This window comes from Carettochelys insculpta, chromosome 18, assembly GCF_033958435.1.
Source record: "Carettochelys insculpta isolate YL-2023 chromosome 18, ASM3395843v1, whole genome shotgun sequence".
NCBI lineage: Eukaryota > Metazoa > Chordata > Testudines > Carettochelyidae > Carettochelys > Carettochelys insculpta.
Window position 1 is genome coordinate 5,303,075 of NC_134154.1, and position 13,957 is coordinate 5,317,031.

At 50.2% G+C, this 13,957-nt stretch overlaps 1 protein-coding gene across 2 annotated transcripts in view; it reads right to left on the reverse strand.

Moving 5' to 3' along the window:
- Positions 1 to 9,889, reverse strand: part of TMEM233 (transmembrane protein 233) — a 29,328-nt gene extending 19,439 nt beyond the window's left edge. For both annotated transcript variants that reach the window (XR_012648042.1, XM_075012976.1), the window contains exon 1: positions 9,453 to 9,889. Coding sequence is in view for 1 of the 2 variants with exons in the window: in XM_075012976.1 (XP_074869077.1) it covers positions 9,453 to 9,635 (183 nt within the window). In the remaining variant the exon portion in view is untranslated. The remainder of the gene's footprint in view (positions 1 to 9,452) is intronic.
- Positions 9,890 to 13,957: the final 4,068 nt, after the last annotated feature.

Consider the following 13,957-nt stretch of genomic DNA (forward strand, 5'->3'; position numbering starts at 1 on the left):
ATCATCTGCCAGACACATATATGCTCTGTAAGTGAACAGAACAAACTTTAGGGGCCAAATTCATCAATGATGTAATGCCTCTGAATTCAACTAGGAAGGGGAATGAGGAATTTGACTTTATGGAGCAGACTGTGGTTGGCCTTGTGTAGGTGTATCAGCACTAGTGAGAGTGTAAGGAAAACAACTGTGTGGGCAGGGGATTCTCCATTTTGTGGCAAATTTTGCAAGTTCATTTTCTCTTTTTCATGCCAGAACAGTATGGGGGGGGAACTATTCTTCTCACGCTGTGTCAATCCAAACATTTCATTCCGATTGGACTTTTTAAAAGAAATACAATACATTCAGAAAGCAATGAAAAGTCAAAGCATTCCACTCCAGAAACATCAAGCCGGATCCTGGAAATATTAGCTGAATGCTGCACTGGGTTTTTAAAATGAAACTTTGCCTAAATCACCACTTCCCCAGGAAACATTTCACTTTCAATGAACTGATGTTTTCTAGCAGTAAAACATGCAACGGTAAAGTTTCCAAGCAGCTCTTCTGTGGGGCCTTCTTCCTTGTATATAGGTAGGAGGAGTGGATGCCATTCAGACCCTCATGCTCCCTTAGTTCCTGATCCAGTCATCTTACTCATATCAGATAGGACATTCACTACGCACTGGGTAGTCCTGATTTCCATGGGTGACAGAACCAAGCCCTGAAAGAAAGTGGCAGACTGTCCCATCTCTAAGCCCTTTGCACTACCCAGCAGCACTGGCTCATTGGGAAAAGTCACACCCCAAACTCTCCAGGGGTATAATCATGACTCTGTTCCTCCCCACAACCTAAGCCCTAGTCACTTCTCTCCCCCTCAGGTCACGACACATCTGGGTGTTCCCACAATACGTGTAATGCCCTCCAGTGCAAGATGCGCCTTAAAGCCACAGCCCTGTGAGTTCACATCTTCCCTGGCTGGCAGCCTCAAAAGCCCCCATAGAAAAAGTTCAGTTTACTCAGCAAGAGTGGCTTAATTTTTCCAACCGCTTCAGATGTTCTCAGCAGTTCTAACAACAGCTGGAAACCCACTCTGTCTTCTGCAGGAGCAAGAGTCAAATCTGATGTTTGGAAACACCCCGTGAGACACACCATGCTGGGAACTTGCCTTCAACTAATACAAACCAGCTCAATTATCACTTTGGCAGAAAAGCAGCAATATGTCATGAGACTTGGCTATTGTGCCCAAGAAGGGAAATGGCCAGTGTATCCGTCTTTAAAGCAGCAGAGGTGTCTCTTGTTTGGCGCTCCGCTGAGAGGTCTCTCTCTTATTATGTCATGGCGGTCCAAATCTTGCTTACCTCCTCAAGAAGTTACTTTCATGATTTCTGCAGGACTACCTGCATGAGCAGAGGATGCAGAGTTTTGCTCACTATGCTATTTACAAGGATGGCAGGGAAGACAAGGGAAGGTAAAATGAAACAAGGAACTAAACCTGTCACTCTTTTATATTATCAGAATAAATCTCAGGTTCACTCAAATTACACTTCTGAGGCTAAATTAAAAGCGGTTTACATGGAAAGGAAGATTTTAGGGTTGGTGCAAAGGACTGGGAGTAGTGGGTGCTGAGTTCTATTTTGGACTCTGCCAATGACTATGGGAATACTCTTGGGTAATTCACTTAATGTCTTGCATCCATCAGCAGTGTTAACCTAATAATGTTTACTTCCTTACCTCTCAAAGGTGAGGCTTAGTGTCTTCATGCTTTTAAAGTGCAGATGCTATAGAAGTGCAAATCATGATGAAAACACAATGGTTATTATCATCAAAGTTGCCATGCTGGATTTTGGCAGCTGCTTGCAAGAAAGGCCCCAGTTCTGAAGGGGAAAACTTCATCCTGTTCTTAAAGTAGTTTGTTACTTCCAGGGTACTTATTTCCAGCTGAACACGATGCAGGCCGAAGTGAAGTTTTCGGCAAGGCAGGGAGCTACATGCTGCAGCACAAAGGAGAGATTCATGGTGACGTGCGTGGGTGCTGGATGAATAAATAATTCATATTTAAGTAATGCCATTTGAATAGTGTTATTTTAATAAAAAAAAAATCTATGGGTGAGGAGAAGGCAATTAGCACGGCGGGGCAAGATTTAAGAGAGCCAAGCTGGCGAGAAGCTCACATTAAACAGCATTAAGTAGGTATCATTCCAGGATAAAATGGATAGAAAGGAGACACAAATCTAAAGCCCCTAGAAATCAATGCCATTCCTTCTACTGACTTCAAAGAGCTTTGCGTCAGCCCTTAGTTCTCCCCTTCAGATGCTGGGGACCTCAACCAAATCTTATTTCTAGAGCCAACCACAATGTCCTGGGTAATATGTCCCTCTGCATTTAACCTTTTAGTTTTTATTTCAATAGCAAATTGCAGCCACTTTCAGTCTAATTCCCTATGAGAGCTCTCAAATGCCTCCTCTCTTGTTCACTTTGCAGTCACAAATGAATTAGAGGCCTCAGCAGCTCTGCTTGTGTGGGCCAGGGCTACTCAATCTATTTATTCAACAAGGCTAGGGCTACACTGTAGTTGTAACTTGGAATAACTTATGCAATCTGTGCAATGCAAATTGCATAAGGTATTTCAAGTTACCTTCTTTGGATCTCAGTATTGTCAAGCGGCACTGAAGTTCGAAATAAGGGGTCACTTCGAGGTGTCCGCTACCCCTCTCGTGACAAGGGGTAACGGAAATGGAATACTGCACTTGAAATAGAACGGCATTTAGCCTCAGAGCTGCTATTTCAGGATACATTGGCGTCCCAAAACAGCAACAGTTTTCTAGCCATAGCCCAAGAGTTTTCTCTTCCATGACTGCTGCACTCACGGGCGTAGAAGTTAACGGGACAGGACCCTAAGGTTTCACGTCATTTTAAGTTGTTTATATTCTCAAGCATTTCCAGTGTACAGCGCTTGCTCCTACTTCCTTAGGCCAGCAGTGTCCAATAGAAACTCAAGGATAGGCACACATGTGGTTTGGCTTTCCATATTCGCCAAAGCACCGCACAAGCCCAGCTCTAATGGAATGCCTACTCCCTCCGCCAGAGACAGGCGCCCCCCACGCAAACTGAATGCTGGAGACGCACTAGAGCTGCTGCTAGGGCCTGGAGCCACATGAGCCCTGCCAGAGATGGAGCTGCAGGAGCCGACACTGTGGCTACCTCCTTGTCACACCAAGCGGTGGGTCACATGTGCGGAGCGGGTGGAAGGCACTCCAAGTGTGCGGCTCTGAGCCACATTTAAAGGCTCCAAGTGCTGCATGTGGCTCGAGAGCCATATTCACCACACTACCATGTCCTGTTCGCCACTTGTGGCACATGGCGAACGCATTGGACGTCACGGCCTTAGACTGAAATCTACCTGATCCTTGCCAAATAAAATGCACTAGAGAACCTTCAGCATTTTACAGATGGCAAATGCCGTAGAAGTCAGCCTCCCTGCTACACTTAGCAGCCTCAGCTGACTCACAGTCTGTGCTCCCTTTAGGCCAGATCATCAGAGCCCTTCTCTGGCTTTGCAGGAAAACAAGACTCCTTGTGCTTCCTGCTCAGATGGTGACTCCTGGCTGAGAGGAGGGAGCAAGACATACCGGCCCAGTGCTACCTACCATCAACGAATGGACAGGGAAGGCGCAGAGAGGACCCAGAAGGGAGAGGAGAGCTGGCTTCTTCTTTCCATCTTGTTCCATATTAGCCAGTGGGGCAGTGCACACTGGGATTAGTAAGCTACTCTTACTCTTACACAGGGATGGACTGACAATATTGTTTAAGAAAAACATCTCTGGTGGATATTGCAAGCAGCAGGAGCAGAGGTGCCTCTGTACAGCTCCTAAGCATTGCTAGTTATTTAGATAAATTAAAGTAGCAACCCTCCCACGCCACCTCTACAAGGCTCTAGACCAGGGGTGGCCAACCAGGTAGCAACTAAGAGCCAAAATAGCTGGGGATAGAGTGCCAAGAGCCACGTATTATATATTTATTTTATATAGCTATGTATACACAGATATATAATACATAGAGAGTGAGAGAGCGAACGAGAGAGAGAGAAAAATAAATAGATAATATGGGGCTCAATGCCTTCCCCCTCCCCCAGAGCCAGGCACCCCACCCCCACTCTGACCTAATCCCCTTCCAGGCACCTCCAGCCTCCCTGCCCTCCCCATCCCCCAGAGCTAGGCATTCCCAACTCCCACCGCTCTAATCTAATCCCCCAGAGCCAGGCACTCCCAGCCTCAACGCTGGCGACTCACTGGAACTGCCGCCATGCACTTCTTCCTCCAAGCGCTGGGGCAGGCTGTGTGCACACAGCAGTGGTAACCACTCCTGGCACACAGCTCTGAGCAGGAGCCACATTTCTTAGCTCAAAGAACCGTGGCTTGCACACCCCTGCTCTAGACACCCTGGTGCATAATTAGCTATTAGCTACTTTTTAAACAAAATGTCCTTTTGGTGTTCCCAAGTAAACCTTCCAAGCCTGTTTGAAGGGTGCATCCTGTCCAATTAATACTACCAGCTCCCGGCAGAGAGCCAGGACAGCGAGCAGTCTTTAAATCGTGACTTGAGGACATCAGTAATGCAGCCAGAGGTGATGGGTCTATTAAAAGAGCGGAGGGGGCACAGGACTCTGCAGCCTGCAAGGTGCTGGAGGTCAAACCAGAGGATCATGATGGTCTCTTCTGACCGATCTTACAAACTCCAAGCTGATGAGCAGTCGGTCTTGAGATGCCACTGCAAACATGAAACGACACAGAGGGCACTGTGTTGCCTCACTGGCCACTAAAACAAAAGAGCTGAAGAGGAGTTACCAGCCATGGACTATGAACCTGCTGAAGCCAACAGGTGGCTCACAAGTGATTACAATGGGAACAGATGCAGGCACAAGGTTAGTAACCGCGCCTTTGGACCAGGTGATTGTCTTCAGGACAGGTCTCTAAAAGAAGAGGTGCAGAATCTGGTCCAAGCTCAAGTGTACAGAGAACAGCAAGGTAGAAAGCTGAGGAGGGAGATACTCGCGAACTTTCCAATTCTGTGGAGCCTTTCATCCAAGGAGCTCCCACACACCAACTAATTGAAAACCTAATACCTCTAAGAGGCTGATAAAGAATACACAGAACTCACTTCATCCAGCATTATAAAATAGCTAAACATGGGGTGGAACATGTCAGCAGTTTAACACTGCACAACGCCATGACACAATAGCTTTAAGCACAAGGGAAAGAAGAATACAATATCCAAACAGTATTGCAGAGGAATACAGGCAGGGAGAAGGTAGTCACCCAGTATGAAGCTTGGCCTGGACCTTGTAGTAAACTCTTCTACTTACACAAAACAGCATCAAATAATCTTTAATGACCTCGGATCTTTAGTTTTACACTTACAGCTTACCCATAGACAGCAACACCAACACTATAGTACCACAAGTGCCTTCTCTGGGACACATTGAGACTGTGTAGCAATGAATTCTATACAGGAGGCAAGGAATCAGGAGGAGAAAAAATACTTAAGCGGAGTGGAAAGGACCATTCAGAAATACTCAAGGAAATAAGATGTAAAATGGATAAGGCTGGAGCCCCCGGTGATGAAAAGGGGCGGGAAGAGAACAGGTCAGCAAAAGCAATGGAGGAAAAAAGGAACAGGAATCTATTATAGTGCATTAACTGTATAGGGAATAACATGTGAAACAGCAGAAAATAGAGAATAAATCTGTCATTTGGTCCTGCCAGTAAGTTAGCTGATATCTTTGGCACAGAATCATTTTGGTTGTCAGCATCAGAGAAGCATGCTGGAAAAACAAGACAAATAGATACCGGAGTAATGGGGAACATACCCGCTCCTCTAGAAGTTAGTGGGAGCTTTGTGGTTAACATAAGAATGGCCATACTAGGTCAGACCAAAGGTCCATCTAGCCCAGTATCCTGTCTTCCAACAGTGGCTGAGGCCAGGTGCTTCAGAGTGAATGAACATTGGTTTCAACAGGATCAGGATCAGGCCTGTTATGGATCCTGGAAATGAGTGTACATTGTATGTATCGTTTACTATAGCTATTCTGAAGCCTTTTCTGAAATAGCACATTATTTGATTATCTCTGCAATGTGTATAGGTGGGTTTCTGTGGAAAAAAATGTTAACACACCACATGGGATTCTGAGAAGCTTTTGTGAGGTGTAGGAGATGACTATCAGGAGAGGTGACAGTGTGAGCACAAAGGGTTCCAATGCAGAACGTGGCGTCTGGTTGGGCGGGGTGGTTTTGGGAGCTGAAGCTCTGTGGGGCTCTGTCAAATGCAGTATGGTCAGGGCAGGTCATCTTTGTAAAAAAAATTAGAGGTTCTGGCCAGTGGTGATGTGACAACAAAGGATTTTCACACAGTATTAAAGGGCTTTTTTCCCCTCCAGGGAGTGGGTGGTTAAAAGTTGCAAGGACCGTTCAGCTTTCAGGAAGTGCCCTTCCGACAACTGTCTTTACATCGCCCATGGAGAAATGTGAGCCTGTCAATGAAAGCCTTCTTGATCTTAAACTGGTACATGGCTGAGGGCATCTCCATACAGGGTTAAGCATGCTGTGAAGATCACCATGGGAGTCAATAAACCACATCCAACTGTTAGCAGAGTCAGACCCTCTGACTTTAGCGAATGTACTATGTGAGTTTATGGCAAACAGATGTTCATGAATCAACACAGTGAATTATTATTTTATATTTAATACCCAGAACATCCATAGACATAAAGGGCATTGCATAGCATCATAGCTTGGTCTTCATAAGTCAAGAAGGAGATTATGGATATGTCAAAAACAAAGAAAATATCTACCTTGTGTAATATGACTACAGCAAATGCCTTTCACCTCTTGGTGCTTAAGACCACCTTAGAAAATCTGTTTTAACTAATTATCAAATTTAACAATCAAAATGTGATTTCTGATTAGTTTTAGATGAAGGTATTTTGAGTCCCTGTGTAAAAAGAGATATACATATTTACTAAGGTTTACAGCCTCACTGGCAAAAGGAGATGCAATGTACAACACGTCCTTTCAGTTCCATTAAATACATATTTATAGTTTACTGATCACATATATATTAATGATAATAACTAGCTAAGGTTTACCCACGTAGCCCCACAGTAAGAGGGTGTCTTGCGTTGCTAAGGGACTTGTAAGTTTTCATAAGGGTCGCAAAAGTAAGGGTTTTCAGGATCAGCCCTTTGTGTCTCAGTGTCCTCAGTGCATTAATTTTCATGCATTATAGCCAAAATTTTAAGTTATTACTGCTTTGCATTACAGCTAAAAGAAAAAAATCACATGTCTATTCAGTTTGACCCGCTGAACAGAAAACACAGCTGTTCCTTTGCCAGTCAGAATGCTGCTTTGCCACGGTCATTATCATATACAAAGATATGCTAGAGGAAATGGCTGCAATACTGAATTAGTTGGTTTAACAAAGTCAATTGGAGTAAAACTTTGTGACCGATATAACAGAACACAGAAGACTTTATTTGAATCATTGGCCTCTGTTTTATGTCTGCTAAGAGTTTCAGATCTCATGTATCTGGCAGGGGAACGTGATGTTGCAACACTGGCACTCTTATTTCCTTCATGGTTTTGACTCAATAAGGCTCTTAAACACATACCTAACACTGAAACCAACAAAAGTGCTGTTGACACTGGTGGGCCTGTTTGTGCTCAGGTACCCGACTGACTCAGGACTGTATGTTTACTAGGGTTGCCAACAAAACTGAAGAAAGAAACTGCTTCAGAACTGAACATTTCGTCGCTTCCTCAAGCATCTGCAAATTTCCACCAACTTTCTATCACATGTGAGCAGCACCATAAACCAGTTTCCTTGTGGTGTTGCTGATATCAGCGTCTGGAAACAAAGCAGCTGGGTAAAGTCTAACCCCAGGTAGGAATGCAAGGATGGTGGTAGGACAGGAGGATCACTTGGAAGAACCTGACATTGGTACACCATCTCCACTACAAAGTACATCTGCCCTCACATTGTCAAGTAAGGCAGCAGCCTTGGAGTCCTTCTGGCCTCTTCGTTACCAACGGCTGCCCAAAAAGCATGGTGGCAAGGCCACCCACTTCCACCTGTGACTGGCCCAAAGATGCATCTCCCTTCCTATCAGACACAAGTCAGGCTGCAGAGATTCAGATGTGATGCCAACAGGTGAAACTAAACCTGAGACCCCTGAAGCTTAGTGCCTGAGCCTCTCCTGCTTGAGCTAAGGCTGTACAGGAGACTCACTCTGCCTCTCTGTAAGTGGGCTAAGAGCCACCATATGGGACAGTAAACCACACCCAGCAGGTGTGTGGTTACATATGCATTTTGACCCCCCGAAGCTGGTACACTACGACTTCTATCTAGAAATGAAACCACATCCCCCAAAATGCTCCAAGTACCACAAAACAGCCCTTCTCCTTACGAACCCAGGTGCCCACAAAAATGCCTTTTGCTCTCAGCCTCCTTGGCTCCCCAGTGAATCTTGAGTCCAGTGCAAGCTCTCTGTCCCGACCTGCCAAGTCCTCCAGAGGACTGGCCCTAGCCACCAGAGAGATTACTGCTTCCCCTCTCACCTAGGCCTGCCACAAGTGGCATTCCACCAAACCCACGGAGATGGGAGTGCAGGAGAGAAAGTGTGGCTCCACTCACAAGCCAGAGAGCTGCGCAGGTGAGACGGGGAAGGAAGTTTTTGCTGTATTTTATCCCACACACTCCTCATGGCCAGGCGCATCCCTATCAGGCTGGGTACGGGGGAGTATTTCAATGGAAAGGAAAGACTGTCCTGTCCTGTGGCTCTCGGGTGCAGGCGCACACCGGCTGTACTCTTTGGCTCGGAGGTGGCTTACACTGAGGTCACACAGGTGTGTGACCTGCTTTGCCCCCTGCAGCTGTTGTAAAGCGGCACCGTGGCAGGGAATATGTCAGAGCAAAGCTCGAGTCGGTCCAGGTCGTCCCTGAGTTTTTGCAGCGCTGGGGGCAGGGGAAAGGGCAGAAGAAGTTCACCCCCCGACACACTTTGCCGGGCGGGCTGAGCGCGGGCAGCACAGCCGCTGGCTGGGGAATCGCCTCTACTTATGAACGGCGGGTCCGGGCCAAAACGGAGGAGCCGCCGGCAGCTGGAACAGGCCCTTGCACCGCCTCTGGGGCCCGCTGCAAAGTCTGCAGTGAGCTGGGCTGGGGAGTCCAGGCGCCGCCCTGTGCCTGCGGCAGCGGGGAGCCTCCGAAACCCTCTCCGCGCAAGGCGCCGAGGGGGGAAAGGCGCACACGCCCGGGGAGCGGGAGGAGGGAGCTCCCCGGGACGGGACCGGACGGGACGGGACAACCCAGCTCTCCGACGCCCGGGCGGGGGGCTCTGGAGCGAGAGTCCGGCTGCGGGCCAAGCAGGGCCGGGCCGGCTCTCCCCGGGCAGCGCAGCGCAGGGGTCTCCGCCGGCCACTCACCATGATGGAGAAGACGAAGGCCACGATGTTGATGGGGTAGGCGGGGCAGAAGCAGGAGAAGATGCTGAGCGCCAGGTAGTTCTTGGGCCGGGGCTCGGCCCGCGGCGGCTCATCCTGCTGGCTGGGCTCGGGGCCGCCGTCCAGGGCCCGCTTGGCGTCCGCGTGGGCGGCGAGCTCCGCCATGGGCCGCGGCTCGGCGGTGTGCGCGGCGGGCTGGGCCGGCGGGGCTGAAATCCCGGCGCAGGGCTCAGGGGAGCCGTGACCTCAGCCCTCCTCGCTCCTCCGCCCCCTGCCGCAGGGACGGCGGCCAAGCAGCCCGCCCGAGCCGGCTCAGCCCTGCCCCAGGCGCGCAGCGCAGGGCGGCTCCTGCCGGGGGCGCCCAAGCGCGGGGCCGGCTCTGCGGGACGGGAGTGGCCGCGCCCCGACGGCAGCGGCTGGGGAGCCGGGCGCGGCGCCGCGGCGCTGCCTGCAGGCGAGCGGGGGTGGAGCAGCCGGGCGAAGCCGCCCCCACGTCGGAGCGGCCGGACTGGGTCAGAGCCGGGCGAGGGCGGGGGCGGTTCGATGGCGCTCGGCGCCCGGGGCCCGGAGCAAGTCTCGCTCCCCAGCCGGCCCAGGGCACCTCGTGGCTCCGCCCGCCCGCCCAGCCTGGCTCGGGGGCTGAGACAGGGTGTCAGTGGGGTCCCCCCACACGCGCAGCCGGAGCTATGGGGCAGCCTGCTGCGCTCTGCTGGGCCACGGCAGCGGGAGGTGGGGGCCCTGGGGCCGGGTGTTTTATGTGCCCCCCCCCCCTCGCGGGAAGCAGGAGGCGGCAGGTGGGGAGCTGGGTGCTGGAGCAGGCGGGGAGCTGGGCAGTGGGTCACTGGCCTCCCCCCACTGCTGTGACAGGGGAGCAGACCCCCTCTGCCTCCCTGCCAGGCCCTCGAGGTATTCTCCTCCAGGGCCCATTCTTGGGACAACAGGGGCAGCTGCCACTGGCCCTGCTGTAACAACGCTTCCAGCAGCTGCTGCTCAGAGAAGGTGCCAGAGCCAGAGCTGTGGGGAAATCGGCCCCCACCCAAAGGCTTAGGCTGAGCTCAGCGCCTGAGAGGCCGGCTTAAACCCCGCACGTTTAACTTCCCGGCCACAGCTTTAGCCTCACTGATTGCAACGGTGATGGATGTTCCTCGCATCCGGGTGAGGAACTGGACATTTGTGACTCTTTGCCTCGGTGCTGCTGGCAGCCCTGAGGGCCACGCTTGGAGTGTGGCTTTCCAGAGCAACTTTCTATCCATTTGACTCTGTCTCTTTGTGGGCGAGTCGAATAATTAAGATGAGCCAAAACAGTAACAGTTTGTTCATAGCAACGAAGCCTTTGCCCAAGGCAGGGCTTGAACCCTGGGAAAACCAGGGCTTTATCTCTGTGGCACAGCCACCTTCAATGCACGAAGCTCAACAGACTGACTGTTCCTGCTGACTGCTGTAGTCACATCCACACATGGGAGCTATCCTATTTTGCTTCTGGGGTGGAATATCTTCTTTCTTCATTACAAATAAATGACCTTTCTGAACGCAAGGCCCGTTTCCAACACCCGTAATGGTTTTCAGGGTGATGAGAGGAGAGACGGGAAATTTCATCCATGCTTCATTTCCAGAACTGAGTCCTCCCTTCACTCAGTATGGGTCCATTTACTCAAGCCTCTAATATCCGAACTCTGCCACATTTTCCAAATCCTTTCCACATCTCCCCTGTGCCTCACGCTGAGGGACAAGGTGGGGATCTGGGTAACAGAGGAGAGACCCCTCAACAGGAGGGTGACATGGAGAATGGCAGCAAGAGGGAGCCTTCTGCATCCAGGCCATCACAGGAGTGAATCAATCAGGAACACACATACACACCCCCGCCCCACTGGCAGGAGTGTGAGGAAGAGTTGGAGCCCCTAATTGCAGGGGAGGTCACCCCACTGCTGAATGACTGCTGCCCTCTTGTTTCTCCAGAGAGATTCCATATCCCCTCTGCTAGCTGGGTAGCCAGGGGGGTACAGTATCAGAGTGCCTCAGAGCAGCCCAGGGAGGCATTCTACAGCTGGGGAGCAGAGGCAGAGAGAAACTCTCACAGGGCATCTGTGACAGAGCAGTCTGGTCCGTAGGATGAGGTGGGAGCTGTCACAGCAGCCACCCCAGCTGTTGTGAACAGGAGGAGGGAAGATTACCTGCGGCCAGGGCCAGGCCAGGGGTTGCACACAGCACTGGCTGCAGAAGCACCTAGCTTCTCCACAGCACGCCAGGAGGGCATCAGAGCAGAGCAGTCTGCCATGCCCACCACCCACCTCGTGAGTGGGGCAGGGGAAGTGACCCCCCCAGCTGCTGCCATACACAACTCCTAGCCCCAGGTAATCCTCCAACCCCCTTGCTGGGGGAGGGGGGCACAGAAGTGGGGCAAGTCATTGGGTGTGGTTGCTCCAGGTCTTGGGGTAGGGTTGCCCCAGGCCCCCCCCAGATGGACCAGGTGACAGAGCAGAGACTTGAACCCAGGGCTCCCCAGGTCCGGGATCGTGACCTAGTGCAGAGCCCCAGCCACTGAGGAAAAGGCTTCTTGTAAGGCAATCGGAAGGTGGTTTGCTGGGGCAGCCCTGTTTATAAAGAGCTGCTCCAGAGAGCAATAGGCAGCTGGGCCCTAACCAGTCAAGGTGCAAGGGGTGGTGGGGAAGCGGCAGTGGAAGGGAGAGGAGGAGGGCAGGACAAGGCTACTGCCATAGGGTCCTTGGGCTGAAGTCGGATCCCTACTCTTCCCATGGCATTGCACCTTGCCAATTGGAGTGTGGCTTTGACAGACTGCAGCTTGCCCTGAGGTGAGGGGCTAGGCCTTGGCTGTAGTTGGCCACAGGGGCAGGTGTGATACTGAGGACTGCTGATATTCCCAGAAGGAGTTGTGAGACCAGAGTAGTGGACACCGCAGGAAGACACCATCCTGAGGAGGAGGCTGTGGTCCTGGGGATGACATGAGTCCAAAGCCAGAGGGTGGAGGGAGTGAAGTCATGCGAGATGAGACACCAGCCAGAAGAGAGTGCCCTGCTGAGAGCCAGAGTAGTTCTGCGTGTGACCAGCAGGAGAGCCGCGTGACTCCTTACAAACATCAACAATGTAAGTTGGCCTCTACAGTCAGGTGCAGAAATAAAGCCCCAGTGTTAGTGCTTGACCGCGCCCAGCAACAATCTGTTTGCACATTAAAATTACAGCAGTCCTTAGGTGCGGTTAAAGCTTTATACACCCCAAATGTTTGAGGAGTCCTTGCTAGCCTTCGGCACAAGCCATGGGTGCATTTCAGCCTAATAACCAGCTAAGGAGTCAAAAGAATCCAGTTATACACCTAATTCTTGCTAGAAGAATCTATGGACAAGTGGAGAGCTCTCAGAGTTGTAACATCCAAGAAATGCACCAAATGAAACCTGATTCTCCCTCTTTTTGGATTTTCTACAGCACTCACCACTGGGTTATCTTAGGCCTTGATCTTGCAAGATGCTCTGTCTGAATGGACACCCCTGCTCCCCGAGTCCACAAACAACAATTTGCAAGATCAAAAGTTCCAGCAGGTCTCACCTGTTGCAACTTTTGGACCAGCAAATGAAGGACGGGAAGGATAGCCATCAACTAGCAGGAGTTAGCTGCTCTTGGTGCAGGAAGTTGAGGGAATCTGCTCTCCTTCTGAAGCATCTCAAAACATTGGTGGTAATAAGGGTTTTACCTTTTCATCAGTTAATCTCAAAGCAGCTTAAATTTTTTTTAATTATCTTCATTTAAAATGACTGGGAAACTGAGGCACAGGGTGACCAAAAGCCAGTGTTTTCAAGTTGGGCTTTGATGTCTACGTGCTTTGGCTTTACACAACCTCAAACACTTCAGGCCAGATTTTTAAAGGTATGTGGGTATCTAATGATACATATAAGCAGTGCTTTTTTTGTGCTGGTACTTGCCAGTACTGAATACTGGCACCTTGGCAGCCCCAGCCATGGGATTGGCTGGAGGTTGGGGGTGGGAGTTGGCTGAGTACCAGCACCTCTCCCTAACACAAAAAAGCACTGCATACAAGCACATACTGGGATTTTCAAAAGCACCAAGGCACTTAAAAGGAGTTTGTCTGGATCTTTAGGTACTGTGAGCCGATGCCCAGGTGCCAGCTAAAGGTCTGGTGGGGCAAAGGGGGTGATGCCACACCAGCAGCTACGCTAAGCAGCCAGGGAAGGCTGGGTTTTTTGGTTTGTGTTTAGTTCGGGTACAGCAGCAAGAGGAAAATTACACTTAGAGAGGCTTTAACAGTTACTTTTTATTTATACAAAGGTAGAAACAATTTAACTAATACAAATGATTAAAGTACAAGTTAGTACTCGTGGTTTTTAAAGGGGAAACAACACAATTTAACTTAAGAAAAGTTTTAGACAAACTAGCTAGCTTAAACTAATACAATTAATGTGTACACAAGAAAGGCACGTTGCAGGTGTGATTTTCACGCCTGCCTCTTAGACCTCGTG